General features: G+C 56.9%; 1 protein-coding gene across 6 annotated transcripts in view; it reads left to right on the forward strand.

Moving 5' to 3' along the window:
- Positions 1 to 21563, forward strand: part of SH3PXD2A (SH3 and PX domains 2A) — a 227841-nt gene that overhangs the window by 191300 nt on the left and 14978 nt on the right. For 5 of the 6 annotated variants that reach the window (XM_045191383.3, XM_071221156.1, XM_053922098.2 and 2 more), the window contains 4 exons: positions 7205 to 7318; positions 10798 to 10881; positions 15929 to 16046; positions 19851 to 20188. In XM_045191383.3, the coding sequence (XP_045047318.2) occupies positions 7205 to 7318; positions 10798 to 10881; positions 15929 to 16046; positions 19851 to 20188 (654 nt within the window). Of the gene's footprint in view, positions 1 to 1523; positions 1690 to 7204; positions 7319 to 10797; positions 10882 to 15928; positions 16047 to 19850; positions 20189 to 21563 lie in introns of those variants that run through there. The other variant, XM_053922099.2, reaches the window with a different exon arrangement.

A 21563-nucleotide genomic window follows, 5' to 3' on the forward strand; every position in this document is an offset into this window, starting at 1 on the left:
AGCCTGTGCTAATGGTCTTGGAATCCAGGCCTCAGGCGCCCAGGGGAGGTTCTGGGGCCTTGGTGGCCTGAGAGCCCCATCTGGGGGAAGGGGAGGCCATGAGTGACAGAGAGGAAGGCAGGTGCCAAATGTGGGACCAGAAGAACAGGTCAGGCAGGAAGGTCGGGGACTGTGGAGGTGTATCAGGAGAGACTGGGGGAGCCTCTCACCCACTCCTGTTTGCGTTGGACCATGGAGGCCACATGCTGTGAGCTGGAGTGTGTCTTGGCAAGAAGCTCGGTGACAGAGCCTCCTGACCAGGGGAGGCCTGGCCGAGGGTGGGCCGCCTTTCGTTGTTCTTAAAGGCACAGTGTGCCACAGGCCGCCCACAGTTCCAGTGTCTGTGAGCCCTCTCAGGTAGAAGCCTCGGATTTGCCCCAAGGTCATGGAACAGGGTCAGGCTGGGTCCAGGGCAGAAGTACTCCCTTAGGGCCCAGCCTTGGGCCAGGTGTGTGGTGTGGCCAGCACTGGTAACATGTACCTGGCCAGGCCCCCATCAGCCCTCTTCTTCCTCTCAGCATCTCCCCTCCTCTGCCCTCTGGTGCTCACACATTCCCACTCCATCCTCTCCAGACCGCTCCAAGGAAAGGTCGTGGGAATGCCTGGATGTATAACTTCCCAAGGGGTCAAGGCCTGAGCCAAGGCAAGGCAAACCTCATGCAGGGAGGCAGGTGTTTGAGGCCTGGGACTGTGCCTCTACTTGTCCCAGCTCCACCTCTTCTCCCCCAACCCCCTGGCCCCCCCGCCACTGGACACCAAGCCCTCCTCAGAGGCCTGGGCGCACAGTAGCCTCCACAAAGCACGTGGAGGAGGGCCTGGAGGGAAAGAAATGGCATGGCTGGGAAGTCACCTAAAGGCTGCTGAGTTCTCCCAGACTCCAGATTTGGGCTCTCGTCCTGTTTGATACCCTCTGGGTTGGTGCCCAGAGCTGTGGGTGGAAGCTGGCTCTCGCCTGCTGGCCTCAGTGCCAGTGCACAGGTCGTGACTGCACCCTGCCTGTGTGCCCTCAGGGGGTGGGGGTGGGGTGCCTGAGTCCTGTGTGTCCTCTGCGGTGTCCCCTTGCCTGGCATGTACCACGGGCTCAGTGAATACTTGGTTACTGAGAACACCATAGTCCCTGACGTCAGGCAACTCTGTAGGCAGATCATCCTGTCCTGGTATGACAGGTATGACAGAGGCTCGAGGAGGGCCAGTGACTGTCCCAGGTCACCCAGCTAGTACAAGGTGAAGCCAGGATAGAACTGAGGTCTCTCTCTGGAGGAGGGGCTAAGAAACGCCTGTGGGCTGAATCCTGGGGTGAGCAGGGCCAGGAGGGTACAGGAAGTCAGGGAAGGCTTCAAGGAGGACAGCACCTCAAAGGACAAAGTGGGGGCGGGGTTTCAGAGGGATGGGGGGCAGTGTCCTCCGCCCCCACCAGCTTCTTTGTTCTAGGCTGAGCTGTGACCTCAGAAGACTTTATTCACGTCGTAATTGTGTGCAGCTGGTCTCCTCTGGCCCTAATGAGCTCATTATCCTCTCTCATTAAGGAGGCCATTGTGGCCTGGTCACCCAGGGGACAGCAATGGCCTGGGAGTGCCCATCACTTCCTGCCACCCTCGGCCAGACTCAGCCCCCTCCTGGAGAGACTAAGGCCCTCAGCCCATCACGCAGGTCATTCATCCTCTTTCTCCTTCCTCTTCTCTCTGTCTCTCTCTGTCAGTGTCTACCCTTCCCATCCTTACACCTATGTCCATATGGGGAAGCCCTAACTCGGAAGCCCTAATGAGAGTCAATCTGAGGGGGCTTTGACATTGGCCAAACAACTGGAGATTATGCTCAGCCTGGACAGAGAGGGTCTGGCTTCCCAGCCTGAGCTTTTTTCTCTTGGGGCTGGGTGGGTCTCTCTTCTGTACCTGAGGTGGGGGTGCTGGGCAGGCTGCCCCATTGTTGCCTTCTCTTCCCTTGGCCCCTGGGCCGTTGTGAAGCGGGTTCTTACTGAGGCCCAGCGAGCAGAGCTGGCTGCTGTGACAGGTGACGCTGCTGTTCTTTCTGGGCCTCTGCCTCCTGGAAAGGGCTGGACCGTGGCCTGTCAGCCAGCCTGGCTGAATGACCTCCTTCTTCAGGCACTGCAGAGTCGTGTCCCTCACAGGAGGAGAGGCCAGAATGAGGCAGCTTTCAGGGGGTTGGCCGGTTTGGGATTCTCCCTGATGACTTCCCCGGTCTAGGACTTAACCCCCAAAACCAGGCCCAGACCCCACAATTAAGGTTTCTCCTGCATGTCCAGCAGAGTAGGCCCCTCTCTCAGGGTTCCCTTACCACCATTTCCCAGTCAAAGGAATAGACAAGGTAGCCCCTCTCCTGCCCTGTCTCGGGGGGCATCCCAGCATACAGGCAGCCCAGGTGGGAAGACCTGCTATAGCGTGGCTGCCAGGCCAGGGTGCAGGGCTGTGCTGAGGGATCTCCCAGCAAGCTCAGCCCCTTGAGGGTTACCCACCAACCTACTCTACCAAATCCCTCCCCCCAAAAAAGAACATGCTCCCCTTACGCCTAGAAACCAGGATGACTTCTCAGGAAAAGGCCAGCCAGGTCTGGCTGCCAGTCAGGAAACAGCTACCTCTCCCTGGGCACAGGGGTGGCCCCTCATCAGCTCAGAGCCAACTCCTTTAGCAAGCCTCACTGAATCGCCTTTCCCAAGAACAGAGATGGGCAGGCCAGCAGAGGCCAGCTTGGTGTTTGGACCCATCATCCTGGGGACGTGAAAAGTGAAAGACGTGACTCAGGCTGGTCTCTGGGCACCCACAAGACCCACCTGGGTCACTCATCCTCTGGACCCCACCGAGCCCCCCACATCCTCTGAGTTCAGTCCTTCATTCGGCAAAGCACACAGCTTTCCTGCAGTGGGCGTCTGCTGCCTACCGGACTGCGCGCACTCGCTGTTCTTTGTCTCCTCCAACACTCATACTACCCTGCAATGTAGAAAGTAGTCTCCCCGTCTTATGGATTAAAAAAATAATAAAGTAAAACACCAAGGCTCAGAAAGGTTCAGCCACTTTCCAGGGGCCACAGAGCACGGAAGTGGCAGGGATGGGGTTCAGACTCAGGGCTTTGGCTCCAGAACTTAGGCCCTGGGCCTCCTCGGTCTCCTCATCTGCCAGGCTGCTCAGTTCTGCCCTAGAGAAAGAGTAGGCGTGGAGGGTACTTACCGTCTCCACAGGACTAGTTCCCAGAGGGCGCAAGCAGATGTGAGTCGTGGGGCTGACTGTCTGGGCCCTGTTGGATTTGGAGAAGGTCAGTTCGGAAGGGCTTCCCGTAGGAGGTTAGGACAGGAGGGGGGTGCTGCAGAACCTCTGCCTGGGGGAGCTGTCTGAGCAGAAGGACAGGAGCCAGGCTGAGGATGGCTCTGAGACACCTTGGGCAAGGAGGGAAATCCCAGGGATGTCTCCCCGGGGGCCCCATTTCCCAGCATGCTTTGCTGCCATGTATCGGCCGAGGAAAGAGCAAGCCATGCTGCAACGGCAGTGACTTCCGTGCTCCTGGAGCCCCTGAAGGCAGCCCCACAGCCAGAGGTTAGAGGGACTGCGGGGGCACGTGCACACCCAGGGCAGCTCACCGAGCAGCACGAGGACTCCTGACACTGGCCTCAGGCGCAGACAGCAGCTGGCCACCCGTGGATGCTGACTCTGAGTCCAGGAGAATACCAGCCACGCCACGCTGACAGTACTGCAAGGGTTTTGAGCTCTGCTCTGTGCGAGGCCCCAAGCTAAGCTACTTGTGTCTTCTTTATTCCCTTCCACACGGCCGGCTTCATTAACTACTCCCTTACCAGACAGTGGAGACTGAGGCTGAGAGAAGTTTAGTAATTTGTCCGTAATCACACAGCTAGGAAGTAGCGAGCCAGGGCCTGAATTTGAATTGTTCTCCCTGCAGATTCCTAACGTTTCCCCTCCACCTCCAGAGGACCCTGACCCACATCTACACACACACACTCAGGCTCACACAGCCCTGCATCTCTGCTCACAGCACACACACATACAGCACATGCCCAGCGCCGTGGACATGCCCACTCACAGACAGGCACACATATAAAGTATCAATATTCTGGAACACACGTTCTCAAGGAATCGCCTTACCCTCCTGCGCGCAGCAGATACATGCCTTGTCCACTTCTCTGCTGGTTAAGACTCCGGGCCCTGCAGCCGGACTGCTTGGGTTGAAAGTCCGGCGCTGCCTCTTCCTACTTGTCATCTATCTCTGCCTTAGTTTCCTCCTCTGTAAGATGGGAATGATGGTGACAGTAACACTTAGTTCACAAGATTATTAAAGATTAAATACAGTGTTGCATGTAAAACAAGCCCTAGTCCCCGAGTGCCCTTCTCAGTGTCTGGTCATAATCATCACATATAACAAATGCAGACATACCTCTGTTCCAGGCATGTGTGGGTATGTACAGGGGCATAAGCCTCCTCCCCCGTCCTCAGGAATACATAGCCGTGCCCACACTCCCCCCCACACACCCACACACTCTCAGCCTCCGCAGGAAAGAGGACTCCATGCGCACTGGAGGTGAGCCTGGCAGGCCCACAGGGCTGGCTGACGCCTGAGCTCTCTGGCCAGCTGGGTCACACCCCAGGGCTCAGGCTCGAGTTGTCCCTTGCTGGAGCAGCAGCAACTTCGGTCAGGAGCCCCGGTTGCAGGAACTGACGTCTGAGCTGCTGGCATCTGGCAGGGGCCTGTCAGCAGCCCCGGGGCGGCCTCCCCCAGAGGCCCGACTGAGACACGTGCCAAAGCGCCCAGGAGGCCTGCATGGAGCTGGGGCAGACACTTCTGCTCATGTTTGCCCATGCCCACCTGGGCGGTATTCGAGCCTGTCCATCTTGGCTCAGTGAAGGTGCCCACGGCCAAGCCAGCAGTGAGTGACCGGAGGCTTAAGGCCATACAGCCCAGCTTTGCACATTTTAAGGCTGGAGTGGAAGGAGCCCAAGCCAGTATTCTCAGGCAAGGTTGGCGGGGACCACCAGGCCTTGAAGATGATGAGGGTCTCAGCCCCAAGTCTTGGGGATACAGCAGGATCCGAAGTTGCTGCCCTGGGGTGGTGGGGAGATGCTCACAGTCAGCTGATAATGCAACCCAGGCTCCCCGGAAGTTTCTGGTGCAGCAAAGATTTTGAGGTGGGAAGGACTCAGAGACATGGGACATCCGTGGGGCACCTGGGCAGTGTGAGGTGCACAGCATTAGGCACCTCAGCCACCGTTCAGCCCCCCAGCAAGTCTCTGCCTGTCCTGTGACCTCCGCTTGGGCTCTGCAGAAGAACACCTGGGGCTCGGGCTGGTGCTTCTTGGCAGAAACTGGGGGTGTTCCTGAAAATGCTCCCCCAGAGGCTGAGAAAAGCGGGGAGGACATATGAGGCAGAGCCCCCTGCAAAGTCCATGCCTTCTGGCTTCCTTGGAAACTCTGAGGCGCGACCACACCGTGGTGGCCTGGGCCTCGGGAAGTATGGCCAGGCTGATCTAGGCAGCCCTCTCTATGGCCCCATGACTGGGAGGCCCGGAATGTGCAAGTGGTGGTGGATATAATGAAGGCGGCCCCCACGCGTCCCACGTGGAGGAACACAAGGGAGTTGACCTGAGCCTGGCAGAGGGGGGAGGGAGGCATCTACCTCAGGTTTCAGAGGGCGGTGATGCAGCTAAGGCCCTGTGCCAAATAGGCCTGGGCCTCCAGAGTCCATGCCCCTCATCTAGGGATTTTTTTCTTTTTCTTTTTATTTTTTTACTTTGGTTTTTTAGAGCAGTTTCAGGTTCACAGCAAAATCAAGCATAAGGTACAGAGCTACACGTCCTCACGTATGCAGAGACCCTCCCCCAACCCCCCCGGCATCCACATTCCCATCCGCGTGGTGCGTTGTTATTACCAATGAACGTGGATTTACACACCCTAATCACCCAGGTTAGGTTTACCTCTGGGGTCACTTGGGCTGCACCTTCTGTGGGTAGGGACCAACATACAATGGCATGTATCCATCATTATGGTGTCGTGCAGATGCCCCTGTGTTTCAAGGGCTTTGCAGAGCTGCAAAGAGTTGACTCCCCAGAAAGGGTGGGCACAGGGGCACTCAGGACTAGATTGCAGGCTATTTGCTATCCCAGGCCTGTCACTCAGGGCAGTGAGGTCTTAGCTGAAGACCTAGGAGATGACCCTGGGTTTTAGCCCTGGGCAGTGTTTTCCTCTGTCCCTCTCCACTGGCATCCCAGCAGCCCTCAGGCAGCCTCCTGCAGTACCCAGGGCTAAGCCCAGCTGGGAATGCCTGAGAAGCCCCCAGGGCGCCCCCTCCTTGGGCCTCAGTGGTGCCCAGGTAAAGCCCTGGTTCTCTTGACAAGGAATGGTGCAGGTTTGGAATTGGCGAGCTCTATCGTGGGCAGGAAAGAACTGGTGCCAGATTGCTTTGGGGCCAGAGAAGGATCAGAATGGGATGGGGGTGAAGACAGGACCCTGTGAAGAGTACCCACTAGGAAGGGCTGAAGGCATTTAGCAGACTTGTAAGACCTGGGTGGTCAGACTGCTTTGCTCAGGCAACGTTTGTTTGAATGATGAATGAACAAACCAATGAATGAAAAGAGAATGAATGAGCCCTTATCATTTGTCCATGACCGTCAAGGGTCACTCCAGGGTGCAGTGCCCACTTACTGTGATTGAAATGTCAACACAGTTAAGGGCAGCTGCAAGTAGCACAGATGTGGGAATGCCGCTGACCCGTGATGGGGGAAGGGGACAGTGGCTGCGGAAGGCATCCGTCAGGCACGCATCCCTGGATGCCTTTGAAGCAGAGAAAGCGCCTGACTCCAAGCACACCCGTGGTCCTAACTCACAGGCTCTAAAGGGGCTCTGTGTTTGGCCCTTCCAACAAGGTGACTTTCACACATTGGACATATTGTTTCCAATTTTAAATTTTTTCATCAAACACTTGTGGAAGTACGCATCCCAGCCCATCAGGCCCTCTTTGAGGGGAGCATGTTGGCCTGTCTCTTCCTCCTTAGGCAAGCGCAGGCTCCTCGAGGCCGGACATGGGCCAGGCATTTGCCGGGCTTCCGGGCTGACTGGCTCTGAGTCTTCCCCTCCACATCTAGGCCCCTGCAGCCTCTGCCACCCCTCTGGGTTCTCATGACCCTGTTCTCTCTTGTCCCCTCTGCAGGCTGGTGGTTCGTGAGCACCTCTGAGGAGCAGGGCTGGGTCCCTGCCACCTATCTGGAGGCCCAGAATGGTACTCGAGACGACTCAGACATCAACACCTCCAAGTCTGGGGAAGGTGAGGGCCTGCAGGCTGCGGGGGGATGGGTAATGAGGCAGGTTCAGGGAGCTGGCTGCCCTTGGGATCCCCAGGGACTGGTGCCCACCCCATCCCTGGCCTAGGAATGAGTCCCTCTCCTCCTGGAGGCAGCTTTCTCACTCTTCTCCCTAAAACCATCAGAACCCCTGAAAAGAGCTGGACCACGCTAAGCCCATTCTCTCTCGGTCCGACCCACAGGCTCCCCTCCTATCCCAGACCTGCCCCTGCTGGCCCCCATGTGGGGCTGAAATGAATGGGAAAATCCCCTTGGGGTGTGGATCTCAGAGTTTGGCACCTTTGGGGCAGACTGCAAAGAAGAGTCTTCGGGCTAGACCCCCGAAGCTCCCTCTTCCCCAGAAGCCCTGGGTTCCTCTGGGGGACCCCACAGAGACCCACCTTTGCCTACCCCGCTCTACCCTGTGCTCCCTGTGCAAGCCCAGCCCCAGGGGGCTGAGTGCACGAACCTCCGTGCTATGCTGTTCTGCTCAGAGGCCTCTGCTCTGGTATCTGTTAGTCTGGCTGAGGGTGCAGGCATGGATGGCAGGTCTGTGAGTCACTTCTCAGTGCTGCCGTCTCCAATGGGTGGCTCCAGCCCCTGCACCATCAGCCGCTCTGATTAACTCTGGTCCAGTGTGGTATTTCTGGGCCTTTCTAGTTGCGTTTCAAAGAGCCTGACCCTGGGCCAGCACTGGCCTGGGCAGCCTGTCTGTGGACTCAGGTGTTCCCCCAGAGCAGGCTGCCAGAGCCCAGCGAGTGTGAGGCACCCCTCGTTCCCAGCTGCCTGCTCCTAATGACTTCCAAACCTCCCGTGTCCTGGCAGCAGGAGCGCCTGCCCTAACGGTCAGTGGGGACTGTCCAAGTGGGCAAGTCTGAGAGCCAGGCATGGAGGCCTGCCACCTGGGGCTCAGGCCACCTCCAGGCCTGCCCCCCCCGCCCCCTCTTCCCCATTACCCAGGCCAAAATAAGCAGCCCGCCAAGCGCCAGCTCCTTGTTCATCCTTCCCCTAAATAAATGTCCATTGCTTGGCAGGCGATGGGAGCCCCACCCTTGCTCCTGTAATGCCTCACTTCAGTCCATCCACCAGAACTGCAGTCCCTGCAGCGGGCGTCCACCTGACGACAAGCTTCCTGGAACCAGGCCCCATCCAGGAAGGGCTCGTGTGCTCAGGCCAGGTGCTCAGTCCTTCCTGGCTGTTTCCTAAGCCCTGGAGCTGAGCCTGCGCCCCATCTCACCTCTGCTTCCATTGCACTTCTGCAGCAATGGAGGCTCTTGGCCCCTGAGCTGGGTCTGGTCTAGTTCGTCTGCAGTCACCAGACCTCAATTCCTACCCGGTTCCCCATTCTGAGGGGCATCCCAGGGCCTCTCAGAATTAACAGTCCCTCAAGTGTCCTGAGGTCTCGTTCACCCCTAGGTGTTCAGCTGGTGCTTTACATGCCATCCCCACTATCCCAGGAGGATGCTGTTGGGATCCCCACTTTCCTAATGCTGGAACTGAGGCTTCAAGAGGGTTAGCTGCATGCTTGTCTTTGTAAGGCCTTGGCCCTTGTTGGCCCGCTTTGCCCCGTGGTCCTCAGCAATGGGCCGCATGCCTCTCCATGGAGCATTTTGCTTGTAAGCCACTCTAGGAGGGCATGTATGTGGCATCGGAGCCCTGCCTGGAAAGACGGTGCCAAAGTGGAGATTTGGGGTAGATGTTGGAGGAAGAGGGCACTGCATGGGCAGGAAAGAGCCTGAGCGGTGTGTGGGCACAGACTGCAGCCTGGTTGGAAGGGGGCGCAGTGCTTGGCACGGAACCAGCAGTAGCAGGTTGTAGAGGGCTTTGACTTTGACAAAGAATCAGGCGGCCAGTTGCAGGTTCTGCATTCAGAGGGGGGGTGTGTGCATGCACCCAGGGTGACCCTCCTTAAAGCAGGTGTTCTGCATGCTTTTGATAGGACCTGTGTGCCGGTACTCCTGGCAGCATTTGGGCAGCTGGGAGTGCCACCACCACGAATCTGGGCATCTTCACCAGCTTTATAGATGGGTTCCATGCCCAGTGCCCAGTCAGCAGACCCAGGACTTCACCTGGGCCATCCTATCAGAGGTCCCCTGAGCCCTGTGGACAGAAATGCCATTGGACCTCCCCTGACAGCTCATGCCAGCAGAGCCCCTCCCAGCCTGGTCTCACCCAGAACCCAACTTACATCCCACAGGACCCACCCAGTCCCTTGCCTTGTTTCTTGCCAGGGCAGGTGGTGTCAACCCCAATGATAGACAAGGAAAACAGACGCTCAGAGAGGGACAGCAGCCTGCCCAGGGTGACAGAGAAACCGGGCTGTGGGGATGCCAGGACTGAATCCACACCTCCCAACCTTTTGTTCAGGCCTCCTGCTTACAAGAAACAGGTCAAATAGGCCACTCTCCTCCTTCCAGGAAAGCAAACACTTCCCAAGCAGCTTTGGTGGCACTTGGCTCAGGTGTTTCCCGATAGTTTTGCCGTGACTCTAGCTGCTGGCCTCCCTTCCCCAGACCTAGGCAGCCTAGCACCCTCCCCCCTCAGCGCCATTTCGCTCCCTGGAGTCCTGGTCTGGTGTCTTTGCAGCCCAGTGTCCCATAGGAAGGCAGAGGGCACCTGGAGCTAGGCCAAAGCGACCAGACGACCAGCGCAGGACACCGCCCCAGGGTGGGTGGTCTGGATGCAAGGGTTCTGGAGCAGCGAGAAGCCGGGGAGGCAGCTTCTGTCATCGGGAACCCAAACAGAGAAGGAGCAGAACCAAGTCCCGTGGCCCCTGCCCACATGTGCACCTCCCTTGGCCCCGTTTCTGGGGGGTCAGCCATGTGCATGGCCTCATGGTAGACCCTGCGGGTGCAAGAGACCCAGCCTTTGCCCTCAGCAGACTGGACCCCGTGGGAGTCTCCGTGAAAGGGGGGGACGTATGCGCAGGACAGTAAGAGCTGTAAGCCCCACGGGGAAGGGACCCCGAGTGTCCCCTGGACACGCATGTACTTCTCCACACGGCGCCTGGCGCACGGTGGCAGGTTCACTAGCAGGACTCGGTGAGAGCATGGGTGGCAGGGCGGGGAGCCCCGGTCTGATGAGGCCCCACACCACCCCGGGAAGAAGCACTGCCCAGCCATAGTGGGGGCAGCAGCCCCTCCCTGGGGCCACAGCAGAGGGTCATCCTTGCACTGGCCAGAGCCAAGGGCCCTCTTCACCTCCCAAGCGCTGGGATTCTGGATTCTCAGCTCATCCCCGGCTTGGGGGCGTACCCTTCAGCTTTGGTTGAATTTTTCCCCACATGCCATTGACGTCACTGGTCACAGGTGCCCCATCCAGCAGGCATGTGCTACCGACCTGGGAGTGGGAACCTCCCCTTCCGCCATCTGCTCCTACCCCATCCCATCCCATCTCATCTTCATCTCCATTCTCTCCGCCGGTGCCTGTGGGCCGCGTGTCCCATCGTCATCTCCCACACCAGTGTCCAAGAGACGCAAGGCCCATCTGCGGCGCCTGGATCGCCGGTGGACCCTGGGCGGGATGGTCAACAGGCAGCACAGCCGAGGTGACCGCGGGGGCCGGCTTCTGCTCACCTGCAGCCCCTGCCTCTTTCTCCCTCTCTCACTAACACCGCTGCTCCTCTCCGGGCTCCGCCCTGTGACCTCCGCACCCAGATCCGCTGGCCAGACTTCTCTCTCGCCTACTGCAGCTTGGGGTGGGGGCAGGGGGCGGGCACAGGGTCTGCTTGGGATTTGGATGGCACTTGGAGGTGGCTCTGGCTTCTGCCAGTGTCCTGGGGATGGGGGTCATGGGACCTAAGACACAGTTGTGGGGGCAGCCTCTCGACGAAATGCCACACTTGCTCTCAGAACTGCAGGTTAAGAGAACCTGGGTGTTCCTGAGTGTTTGCACGGCAATTGCACACACTCTCTCTCACCCACTCACCTCATTGCCTTCCTCCTCTGAGCAGGCGCTCCCTCGGCCAGAGCCGTTCCGGCATTACTTAGGGACAGAGTAGGAAGAAGGGCCAGCCCACAACCCATCTCCATCAGCCAGCTCCCAGGAAACCAGAAAGGGAGCAAGGCTCAGACCCAGCCTGGCCCCTGTGATGGCGGTATCGGGCCCAGCCAGGAGCCCCCAGCATCTCCAGCACTAGCCATTGGGACTTGGGGTTGTGGGGGTGGGGACTGCTGACCAAGAGGATTCCAGGGAAGCCCTTGGTGTGCCATGCAGGCTGGTCAGGAACCAAGACATTTGCAGGTTCAGGGCCTTTCTAACACCCAGGAGCTTGGGACACAGTGGGTGGGGGCCTCTGAACAAACTCCTACACAGCTCCAGAGCCCCCTGGCCATGGGTGGTGAGTTCCTCCCACCTCAAGGAGTGACGGCACAGCTGGGGGTGGGGGGATTATAAGCACTGGCCTCTCCAGAATGGCAGGGGTGCCCTGTGACTTGCACCCCCACCCCGAAGCTTATTACTGAACAAATGTAAGATCATTGTTGGTATCTGCTCCCAAGCCCCAGGCAGGAGGAAGTCTGGACTCTGGGGTGGCCACTGCCTATTGCCAGCTTAGTGTTGGGCTCAGACCCCTGGCCCTGAGGAGCCCAGCTTATCCTGAGGGTGGAGTGTGGGTTGGACCGTGGAGGCCAGCACAACATGGCGGGGCCCAATTGTGGAAACAGCAGGAACAGGTAGAATGTAAATCAAAAGCACCCTGGAGCTAGGATGGGTGAGACAGCATTGTTGTGGGACCATGCTGGGACACAGCCCCAAACCTTGATGACAAAGGACAGTGGGACCACCGGCCTGGAAGAAGCAGCAAGGAGGAGGGCTCACCCTTCCCCACCCCCTCCAGCATCTGCTCCAAACCCCATCATACACTGAGCCCCAATGACAGCTCTGTCTCCACAACCACATGGACACGTGCGACCAGCAAAGCACCCGCCCACACACAGCCCTGATGGCCACAGTACGTTGTCACATCCCTCCCCACAGATGCACACCCATGGGCCTGTACACACAGCCACGCACGGATCCACTTCCACAGTTCCACCTATGCAACCACGCAGAGACTGTCACAAATAGCATGCACACCAACTGCTCACGGCCACACACCGCCAGCTCTGCAGCAACACTGCAAGTACACATACAGCTTCACACAGGCTCCTACATGTGACCCCTGTGCCACATACACACAAACATGTATCACACAGACATAGGCCCAAACACCCAGCCAAATACATAATTCTTCGGTCACCCATAAGGATGCATGTGCGAGCCCACACTTCTTTTTCTCTCTTAAATAAGAGATCTAAACAATATTATTGCCCAGCCTTAGCCCTAAGTTAAGTCAGGCAGCCAAGAAACGCTTGCAGGAAGTTGGCTGGGAGGCGCTGCTGTGAAGAGCCGAGCTGGTGGGGGAATCAGGCAATGGGTCACGTGTGACTAGACAAGAGAAAAGCAGCGCTTCCCTGGGGCCTCCACTCCCGTTCCCTCGGCTAACCAGGCCTTTGGAATCCAAAGGCCCCTCGCAGTGGGGGTGGGTAAGTTGTGGGGGCCGGGAGGGGAGCTGGGGAGACTGCTGACAGAGGGGAAAGTGTTTGGAAAGAGGAGGCGTCTGTGGTTTGGAAACTGCAGGGCTCTCCAGCCCCTGCCTCCAAAACCAAAATAGGCCTGTCCACCTCCCCCAGCCACCCACCCACTCACCCCATGGGCGGCCTGGCCAGCCCTTCCTGTGGCAGGGCTGCCACCGTCCTTGGAGTGACCACGGCCTCGGTCTTTTCAGAAACCCTGAGGTGCCCCCAGAACTCGTAGACCCTACTCCCTCAACCCCAGCTCCAAAGGGGTGTCTTTTCTAGAGACCCCCACCAACCCCAGCCACTCAGCCACCCCGAGGCCACTTCCATCTGGCCCCCAGGCGGGGTGGTGGCGCTGGTCCTGCGGAGGGGCTGGCCCTGCTTCCCTCTTTGGAAAACGTGGGTTGGGGGCCTGAGTCCCACACAGCACATGCTCACACAGAGGCAACCCATGCCTCCACCGCCCAAGCCAACTGTGGCAGAAACCAGGCCCCCAGACAGACCAGTTGGAAGAGCTGTCCTGCCTGGAACCAGGGCTCTGAATTGTCATCACCTGGAACCTACACAGCTACAGAGCTGGACCAGCCTCAGAGCCAGCCAGATATCTTACTAGGAGCCCATCAACTGCCAGACAGCTGTGTTCACGTCGGCTCCAGGGCCACCAAGAAAAGGGCCTTTTGTAGGAGCAGCTTGGCTTTACTGGGTGAAGCTGACATTGTTGGTTCTGCCCACCCCAGGAGGGTCAGGGGAAAGCAGCGTGGTTACATGGTGGGGCTCTGTCCTCACCATGCCCTCTGGGGGGCTGTGGAGACTGGTGCGTGGGCCTGGCGGCTCCGGGGCCTCAGCCCACAGGACACGGCTTAGGCCCTGTTCTCTGCCCTGTGGCTGGGCAGGGCTCCTCTGATCTTCCCAAGACAAGGACTGTAATTTTTCTCTGCAAAAGCAACTTTGCCTAGGAAAACTTTAATGATGGCTTCCTGCTCGAACCACAAGCTTTTAAAAATAGCCCAGCTGAGCAAAGGCAAAATGTGGACTGCAGGCCTTGCCTCACCCTAACCTCAGAACTCTAGATTCCCGGGGCCTGGCGCTGGCCCTCGGGCCATCGCCAGGGCCAGGATATACCGTGCCCCACTGGAAAATGGAGCGAGACCAGGAGCAGGCAGGAGAGTGGAGGGTTGGCCTGTAGAATATTGAACTTCTCAAAGGCCGAGTCAGAATCTGGCTGAAGGAGGTTCTCAGGCGGCCTTGGCAGCTCTCCCCAGCATGGCTGCACTGGAATCTGAAAGCTTCCAGGAGCTAGCCAATGCTGAGAAAGGCTGGCAGCAGAGGAGAGACTCCCATGGGTCATCACCCACCTCTCGCCTTTTGGCAGCCTTTCAGATTCAGCCAGCGGCCCATCAGCTGGCTCCATCCTCACAGCTGGCAGGCAGCTGCCTCTGTCCCAAAGGGAGCTACTATCTCGGCCCAGGACAGGGCCGCAGACAGGACCCCGATAATCCAGGGAAGAATGAACAGATGGCCCTCCTGTCACAGGGTGTTGGGGTGGCAGCTGTCCCTTCCCCCACTGCTGCCAGAGGCTCTGGCAGGCTGCCCGCCAGGGTCCAGCTGAGGGTCAGGGTGATTGTCACAGCTGGGAACCAAGAGGTAAGGGGCAGGCGTCTTAGAGACCGGTGTCCTGTGCCAGCATCCTGCTATTTTGAGCTTGTAGAAGTTCTCCCCCTCAGCACCCTGTTCAGCCCGCCTTCCCCTTCTTCTGTGTATGGCACAGTCCATTTGGAGTTACTGCTGTGCATCGTTGGGGTGGGGGGACACCCACACCAGAGAAGACAGCATAGGTTCAGGCACCCCCTCCTATGGGCATGGTCAGGTGGCCAGTTCTTCCCCACCTATACTCTGCTGCTCCTTGTTCTTCTAGAGGGTGAGCGTGAGGACGTGCACTTCCTACGAGGCCTGAGCGCTCCCCTGGGAGGCTCTCTGCCTAGAGGGCAGGGTTTCTGTGGCCAGACAGCTGTGGGTCTGGCCATCAAGGGGCTTCCTGGAGATGGGCAGAGCTGCCCCCAGGAGACACAGAAGCATCACCTCCCTGGAAGCCTGAGCAGGGACCCGCATGGAGGCAGTAGGGCCCCTGCGATGAGAGAGGCTGAGGGAACCAGTGAAGATGCATGTGGCCTCTCCATGCCTGCCCTCCCAAGCTTTTCCTGAGCTCCCACAAGGTGCCTCTTGCCCAGGGCCTGGGAAACCCCGAACAAGGCCCACAGCAAGACTGTGAGGCCAGAGCAGGCAGCTACCTGGAGGGATCTGCCATCCTGTGTGGTGAGGTCAGCACACTGTCCCCCGGACGACTCGCAGACACGTGGGCTCGCTCAGGGCTCCAGAAGGTCCTGCCTGATTGGGCTGCGCTCAGCGCTGCCACTGCTCATTGGGCCGTGGGACCCTCATCTTAACAAGATGCACACAACCTGTCATTGAACTTGTGTTCCCTGGAGTCCTCTTGGGGAAGTTATATGGTTAGGTAGGTGGTCAGATCAGTGGTCAGGTAAGGCTTCACCGAAGAGGGGACTCTGGAGCATTCAGATCAGACAAGAAGGATTTAAGGGGTTGAGGTGGAGAAGAGCTAGGAGAGCAAGTCCGGGACATAGACGGAAGTGTGGCCCTTTCAGGGGACACCCAGGGTTGGTCTCAGACTTCCCGACACAAGCCCCATGAGGGCCAGGCTCCTCCTAACCCTGCCCTCAGCTCAGGGAGCCTCTGAGGCCCTATGGACTCCAGGCCCCGGCAGCCTGGCTACTGTTACTGGGCTGGGAGAGCCTCTGCATTGCCCAGGGTTTTGCCAGAACACCTGGTAGCTTCAGCACACACTAGGAGCAGCAGTGAAGCCTGGCTCCTTCCCTTCCCTGGAAAAGCCAGAGGCCAACCCAGTGCACCTTGGCAACCAGCGAAGCAAAGGCCATGCCAGGGGGCAGGAAGAGACAGGAAGGAGGACCCACATCACGACCTCAAATAATTGTGCTTTCTTGCTTTGCCTGCCACCCACAGAGGAGAAGTATGTCACTGTGCAGCCTTACACCAGCCAAAGCAAGGACGAGATTGGCTTTGAGAAGGGCGTCACCGTGGAGGTGATCAGGAAGAATTTGGAGGGCTGGTGGTACATCAGGTAGGAGTCCCTGCAGAGAGGCAAGATGCCTTGAGCAGCAGAGCAGGTAGACACGGCAGAGTGGCCGGGGACACCAGATGGGTAGTAGACACCGACAGCAGCTTTGAGCCCACAGCCTGGGCTTGGCTGTGGTGAGTCGTGCAGCTGACCAGTTCGAACAAAGAGAGCTCATCTTGCAGATTCTGCCCTGGGACACATAAGGCAGAACTGAGCGGCAGCCAGTGGGGCACAGGGGCCCCAGCTCAGCCTGCGGGCAGTGGTGCAATCCCTTCCCACACGACTGCCAAGAGGGTCCATACATCTGAGTGTGGTTTTCTGCGTCCAGCTTTGGCTGCCCGGTGTGCTCCACAGCTCAGGTGGCCTGGATCACTGGCATCCTCAGGCCTTGTTGAGGCCCCAGCCGGCCACCCCTGCTGCCACGGCTCAACACTCCGGCTCTGTCCCAGGCTGTCCCACTCTGCTGGCTCACGTGGTTGCAACAGCTGAGGCAGAATTGAGGCCTGAGCCCAGACCTCTTCCCCAGCCCCTCCCTCTCCAGGGCCTAACCACACTCTCCAGCTGAGAAACCCATTGGGGAGTAAGGAGGGGAGTGGGGAGCTTTCCTAATGCTCCTGGGAAACAAAACCCGTGGGCTTCACTTGCCCCCCCCCCACCAAGTCCTGCCCATCCAGTCCCCTCTGCCCTGGGACTCCAAGGCCAGTGCCACCCTCAGGGACATGTTTTGGTTCTTTGGGGACCCACTCAGGTGTGATGGTTTTGCCCAGTTTCTCTCCTCTCTGCCCGTAACCAGCCTGGCAAAGATAGTCCCACATCTGTGGGTTTGGAGACCACCTCACCCTTCCACCACACCCAGGAACCCTAGTCTCACTGTGGGCAGGATGCATCTTCTAGGCTGTCTCTCACAGTGGGGACAGGCGTGACCGAGGTGACACAGGCACGTATGAGATGGCTGCTCAGACCACGGCCAACCAGCTGCCAGTGATGGTCTGTGCTGATGGGTAGGACAAGGGTCTCTGCCCTCAGGGGACTGACCCTTAGTGTGACCTGACAGGACATAGCTGCCCTGACTCCATGCATGCCAGTCAGGAGGACTGAGCTGTCCCTTTCTTTCTGTCCTGTTAGGGGGGTCGAGACTGTGTGTCTGGACGTGTGTTGCCCAAAACTACTGCCCCAGGCGCTCGCGCTCTCTCTCTCTCTCTCTCTCTCTCTCTCTCTCTCTCTCTCTCTCTCTCTCTCTCTCTATCTCTCGGCAGTGCAGACTAGAGCCAGCCAGCACGCCCGGCAGCCGTGTGCGTGGCGTAGGAGGCCCATGGACATTCTGGCCACTGGGCACCAACACTGCTTGCCTGGAGGTTGTCTTACAAAGCTGCCGGCTTTTGGTTTGGTTTGGTTTCTTAAGTTTTCTAACATGACCAATAAAGCCACTTTGTGCTGCTTCCTCTAGTCATCTCTTGTCCCAAGGGCCTAGCCCATTAGCCAGCAGGAGCTTCAGCTGAGAAAACCCTGCTGAAAAGGTTCCACCTTAAGAAGTCTGTCAGACACCCCCTTAAATATGCCATTTCCCAACATTCCAGGCTCTGTGTTGATCCTCATTTCCTGTCTTTCTTCTCCACCCCCCCAACACACACACACACCCTCCCTCTTTCTCCATCTCTCCTTTTCCAGTTGGCTTCCCTCTGGCGTCATTCCATGCTCCAGAGCTGGAAAGCAGATGTGAGCGGAGCTGGACCCAGACACACACACAGCCGCTCCCGATTCCCTTGCCTTTCTCTGCCTGGGATCTAATTTATCCGTGTAACACCGAAGGAACACACGGGGTTTGGAGTGGGAGCACTCGGGGCAGTGCGCTGGCTTGACCGTCACTCCCATAAGGCCCTGTGTCCCACCCCTCAGCAGTGTTCACACAGGAAAGCGCTTGCAACGGCCAGCAGGTTCCGAGTCCTCTCTTCTACAAGATGGAGGAGAGCAGCGTCTGAGCCAGATGCTGCCACCAGCTAGCTGTGTGACCCCCTGCTACTCGCTTCGCTTTTCTGAGCTTCGGTGGTTGCCTCATATGTAAGATGAGGCATCTCGACTAGTTTTTTCCATCCTGCCCTGAAGTTCTCTGCTTCTGTCTGTCAGCTCCCTGATTTCCATCATTTGTTCACGGATGTCTGCTTCCCAGGCCCCCACAGGCCTCTTCCTTCTCCCGCCCCTCCTTCTGCGTGTTTCTGCGACAAGCACATGAGAAGTGACCCCTACCTGAGCTTTCCAGCAAAGCTCAAGACATGTCGATGGAAACTTTAACTTTCACATTCCTTTTTCTCCCACCTAGTGAGAGCCCCAGAACAAGGTCAGATGGGGAGGCAGGGGAGGGGACTGTCAGACATCTGGCATGGAGGAGCCATTCCAGAGAGCCATCTGTGTCCCAGGAAGCAGATGGGGACATTATAACCAACTCAGGGGCAGTGACAACTGCTGGGCTGGGAAGTGGGTTTGGGTAGAAGCTCAGCACCACGGGAGAAAAAAGAGGACAGCTTGTTTTCAGAAGTCATCGAGTAGTAAATTAAGGCAGCCTTGTGTTTTGCCTTTTCTCCTGTTCAGGGGTTTTTGGTTTTGTTTTCCAGTCCCAGAGGTTTTCATTTTATCCTGACATGTGCTTTAGTCTTCTCGTGTGTGGTTTCAGCCTTTGGGATCCCATTTAGAAAGGTTTCTCTACCCCTCAAGGTTAGGCAAGTATTCACAACTTGCATTTTTAATTTTGCTATAGGATGTGAGGCCAGGGTCTCACTTGTTTTTCCTAATTCAGGTGTCCCCAAATCAGGTGTCCCCAAATCAATTACTGAGAAATCCATCCTTACTCCACTAATTTGAAACATTCCCTTTGCACGGCCTGGTGACTCAGTGGGTTAGAGTGTCGTCCACATGCACCACAGTTGAGGGTTTGGTTCCTGGTCAGGGCACACACAAGAATCAACCAATGAGTGCATAAATAAGGGGAACAATAGATTTCTCTATATGTCTCTCTCTTTCTCCCTCTCCCTTCCTTTCTCTCTCTAAAAAAAAATCAAGGAAGGAAGGAAGGGAGGGAGGGCGGGGGGGGAGGAGGGAGGAAGGAAGATCCCCATTGGTATTGGTCTGTCTGTGGACTTGTTCCATGAACTTGATCCGTCTGCTACTTCTGTACAGTACAGATCTTTCCCCACTCAGTCACTCTTCTTTAGAGATGTCTTCCCAGTCGGTCTCAATGTTCATCCTTCTGGATAAATATTTGCAGTTACTTTATCCCTGCATTTTTCCAAAGAGAAAAAAAAATGTAGCTCTGGAGTAGGGACTTGTCCAAGGTACCGGAGATCAAAATTCAGGTTTTCTAATTCACCTGGGCTATACCTCTTTGCCTCTCTGATAATACTTCCCTTTCCAATAGGACGTTTAGCGCCAGACACCTTATTTTCTATCTCCAGAATTCCCCTGTTCTTATTGCAAGGTAGCAGGCTGTCATGAAGTCTACCTTTCAGGTGACCCAAAATTTGAGGAATCTTCTCACCTGGAGGTCCCACATTTGCCTGACTTTGCAGAGTATGGGAACTCCCACCAGGAGGGATCAGGCAAAGAACAAGGAGATAGTCAGAAGCGGTGTTCTAGGTGTCTTCTCCACCTGCCCTCAGTTCCAGGTCTCCCCAGAGCAGAGGGATTCCCATGCGTCTGCCGAACACGGTCGGAACGGCTCTGCTGGGCAAAGCCAGATGGAGCCTGGGCCTGGGGGCAGGGCTCGAGGGCCGGCTTCAGCGCTCTGCTGACCCATGTCCCACTCCTCCCCAACAGATACCTGGGCAAAGAAGGCTGGGCACCAGCATCCTACCTGAAGAAGGCCAAGGAAGACCTGCCAGCACGGAAGAAGAACCTGGCGGGCCCAGTGGAGATCATTGGGAACATCATGGAGATCAGCAACTTGCTGAACAAAAAGGCATCGGGGGACAAAGAGACTCCACCAGCCGAGGGCGAGGGCCAGGAGGCCCCCATCGCCAAGAAGGAGATCAGCCTGCCCATCCTCTGCAACGCCTCCAACGGCAGTGCCCTGGCGGTGCCTGAGAGGACCGTCTCCAAGCTGGCCCAGAGCTCCCCGGCCGTGGCCAGGATTGCCCCTCAGAGGGCCCAGATCAGTAAGAGCCTCACCAAGCCCTGGGGCCTTGCTGCAAAGATATTTATAGAGTGGGCATGGGGTGCAAGGAAAGCTAGAAAGGCATGCAGGACTCCCACATCTTTTTCTTCCTGAGATCTAGCTGGACCCCTGACTCCAGCCTCACTCTTGTCAACTGGTGTCAACCTAATTACATGAGTGGACAAGGCAGTTCCTCCCAAACCCTCCACTGAATATAAATTACATCAGTACAGAAACTGCTAGCATTCCCTTCTCTGGTAGAGAGCCAGGGATGCTCCCTTTGTAGACAAGTGTAGTCCCCGGCTGTGAAATGTGGGCTGTAGATGCGAGGCTGCTTTGCCGAAAGAGGGGCATCTTCCTGAGCCTTACCCCCACCTTCCTGATTGCCTTCCATGAATTTCTAGAAACCTGCAAGATCTGGATGGGGTGGCTTTACCTCTCTGTACAAGCATGTTTCGAAGGGACATTCTTCAGGATTCTCCTCATTCCTGCAGGAGAAACCTTCCTCTCTGCTGAGCTCAGACTCTGCATGCACCTCTGGCTCCCAGTGCCTCCGGCTGAGGGTTAAACTGTTCTAGATTATGAGACACAAGCTTCTGTTTGTGTCCAGCCTTAAAATCTGGAGGAAAGCTGTTTCTATTCTAAACTTGGTTAAGTTTGCTCTGTGCCTGAAATCTTTTAGGCAGGCATTTGGGAAATCTTTTTTTAATTGTATTTTCCCCCAATACCACTTATCCCCCTTACACCCCCCTTCCCCCCGCAATCACCACCCTGTTGTCCATGTCCATGAGTCCTTTTTCCTTTTTGTTCAATCCCACTAACCCCCCATAGCTGTCATCCTACCCTGCATCTATGAGTCTGTCTCTGTTTTGCTTGTTTGTTCATTAGATTCCACATATGAGTGAAGTCATATGGTATTTGTCTTTCTGTGACTGACTTATTTCATTTAGCTTAATGTTCTCCAGGTCCATCCATGCTGTCGCAAAGGGTAAAATTTTCTTTTTTTTTATACCCGAGTAGTATTCCATTGTGTAGGGAAATCTTTTGAGGGCCTCTCCTCTTGCCTGGAATTGTACCAGCTTCTAAGGATATAGTAGTGAGCACAAAATAGGCATGGTCCCTGCTGCACGCTTTGAAAATCTATATATTGGATTGGCCAAAAATTTCATTTAGTTTGTTCTCTAAAATAAAAGATACATTTTCATTTTCACCAATAACTTTATTGACTCGGGTATTTTGAGTATGCCAGCTGTCTCCCGTGCGGTGTAACAGAATAACGTTGATTGCTCTCAGTTACTGTCTCGATTTGATCCCTGTCTACTTCAGCCGGTCTTCCCGACTGCTGTGGAGCAGTGTCCAATGAGAATCTCCAGCCC

The sequence above is a fragment of the Desmodus rotundus genome, chromosome 4 (assembly GCF_022682495.2).
Source record: "Desmodus rotundus isolate HL8 chromosome 4, HLdesRot8A.1, whole genome shotgun sequence".
Lineage (NCBI taxonomy): Eukaryota > Metazoa > Chordata > Mammalia > Chiroptera > Phyllostomidae > Desmodus > Desmodus rotundus.